This window comes from Octopus bimaculoides, chromosome 1 (genome assembly GCF_001194135.2).
Source record: "Octopus bimaculoides isolate UCB-OBI-ISO-001 chromosome 1, ASM119413v2, whole genome shotgun sequence".
Classification (NCBI taxonomy): domain Eukaryota; kingdom Metazoa; phylum Mollusca; class Cephalopoda; order Octopoda; family Octopodidae; genus Octopus; species Octopus bimaculoides.
Window position 1 is genome coordinate 125896326 of NC_068981.1, and position 2353 is coordinate 125898678.

At 28.3% G+C, this 2353-nt stretch overlaps 1 protein-coding gene across 11 annotated transcripts in view; it reads left to right on the plus strand.

Moving 5' to 3' along the window:
- Nucleotides 1-2353, plus strand: part of LOC106878725 (potassium channel subfamily T member 2) — a 747999-nt gene that overhangs the window by 642231 nt on the left and 103415 nt on the right. For all 11 annotated transcript variants that reach the window (XM_052970033.1, XM_052970046.1, XM_052970049.1 and 8 more), the window contains one exon: nt 1347-1430. In XM_052970033.1, the coding sequence (XP_052825993.1) occupies nt 1347-1430 (84 nt within the window). The remainder of the gene's footprint in view (nt 1-1346; nt 1431-2353) is intronic.

Consider the following 2353-nt stretch of genomic DNA (forward strand, 5'->3'; position numbering starts at 1 on the left):
CAATGAAGCCTCTAGCCCCCACTGCCAGATGGTAATACTCGACAGTCCATCCCTGTTCTCTGCACTCTTCGATTAGTTTTTCGTATCTCTTCTCCTTTCGTTTCTCTGCATTGTCGATGTTCTCTTCCCATGGTACTGTCAGTTCTAGTAAAATTCCTATTCTCCGTTCTGTGTCCCATATGACTAAGTCTGGTCTTTTTGTCGTTTTTATAAGTGGAAAAATTACTAGACTTCCCAAATCCGTGGCCAGCTCCCAGTATCCCTTCCATCTTTCGTCTATCTCGTATATTTTATTTGGAGGCCTGATCTTATGTCCTTTTCCCTCCTTCTGGAAGTATATTTTCCTGCGTTTCTTCACTTTGGGGTACTCTCCCCTATTGTATCCCTCGATCTTCTCCTTGAGTGCTGCACTTATGATGCCGAGTATATGTATAAGTTTTTATATAAATGTGTGTATAAGTAAAGTCTCTACCAGCTAGTTTATACTGGTATCAAGTTGTATAACTTGTAATAATGCAGTCAAACCAAATAGTAATATTTTTAAATAGTTTAACATGTATGTTTCAGGTTTGCATAATATATAATAGGAAATACATCTGTTATGTGAACCTTTCTTCGGTTAAAACGGTTCAAAACATTATCTCAGTGAAATCAAATCTGGAATTGTTTGATTCCAAATTTCTTCACACAGATTTGTGATCTTGATTGAAATCATTAGTTCATAAATGAGTATTAAAATTGGTAATAATTATGAATTCTTTTTATATTACTGATTAACTTATACATCTTTTGGCCTATGTAGATACTGGTATCCTTATGTCCAAACGTTTCAACAGGGGAGTTATTGTATATTTTAGGGTTGAATACCCTTATGTAGTTCTAGATGATAAAATATTAAATGAATAAAAGTAAAACTGACCCATTAATTACAATTCACTATATTTTAGCTATTCTATTGTTAATTATCTCAATTATCTTTATGTTGAAAGCAAAATATCAAATTAGATAATATTTCATAAAAATTTACATGAAAAATTAAATTTCTTTTGGAAAATTTGGAAGTTGATTGAAAGTTTTTTTAATTAACATTTTATTGTTCAGTTTGCAATTAATTAATGATCAAGTTAGTATTCATCACATACCTTACTTGCATATCTTTTAAAGTCAATGTGGACACAAAGTTAAGATAATAGGAAAGCATGTGATAAAATTTCTAAATAATGGTATTGGAATATATTGATTTTGTTTTAATGAACCTTTTTATCATACCTATTAAAACTACACATCTTTGAATTTTTTGATAAAATATTTCTTATTGCCATTTATTTGTTTCTCTTATTTTACAGATATTTAGTGTTCAGTTACGGAACCTTTTTATCCCAGTATTTTTCAACTGCTGGCTTGCAAAATCTGCCTTGCAAAATATGTTTGTATGTTTCTTTAAAACATTATTTCCTATTCAAAAAAGATTAATTAAACGTTTTTTTTCTTTTTTTTTTTTTTTGGATGCAGTTGTGTTTCTAGCTAAATTATACTTTTCAATTTCTTTTTTCTACTGATTGTACAAATATTCTTTTTTAAAAAAGAAGTTTTGATGATGTTATAGGATATATTTATAGAACCTGAATTTTCTAAATATGTTTGACACATTCACTGCTAGGAAAGTTTGGGATAAAAACTGTATAAAACAATTGATAAAATATTACATCAGCATCATATCACAAAATAATTTTCTTTAATATATTTTGGAAAGGGAATACTAGGATAAAGTTTACTTCAGCCAGACATTGAATTCAATTTAAGATATCTTGCTAATATCCATGGGATTATATAGATAGGATTTATTTTCAAACTAAATTCAGTTGTGGATTAAAGGTTATTTTCCTTTCATTATAGCAGGCATAAGGTTAATTAAAAGACCAATAATCCAATTAAAAAAACATATTTGATGTTTATAATTAATAAATTCTATCACTACAGACTTAGAAAGGAAAGAGAAGTCATTAAGTACATTCCGGAATATTATAAATTCTTCAAAGCAACTGATAAAATGTATAGGAAATGGATAGTTTAAAGATTAGTAACCAAAGCAACAAGGCATCTGTTTTACTATTCAAACAGGTATTCATTGATCTAGCAAAACCAATAGTAACTACAAAACCAACTGCAAATTTCATTGTAGCCATTGTTGGCAGTTTTTCACAATTCATTTATTCATATTAACTAATTGCATGGTCCATATGTGATCATATCAATGTTTATTATCATTTTAAAATCACTATAAAATAGTATCTGGAATTAAACATGATATATATATATATATATATATATATATATATATATGTATGCATGT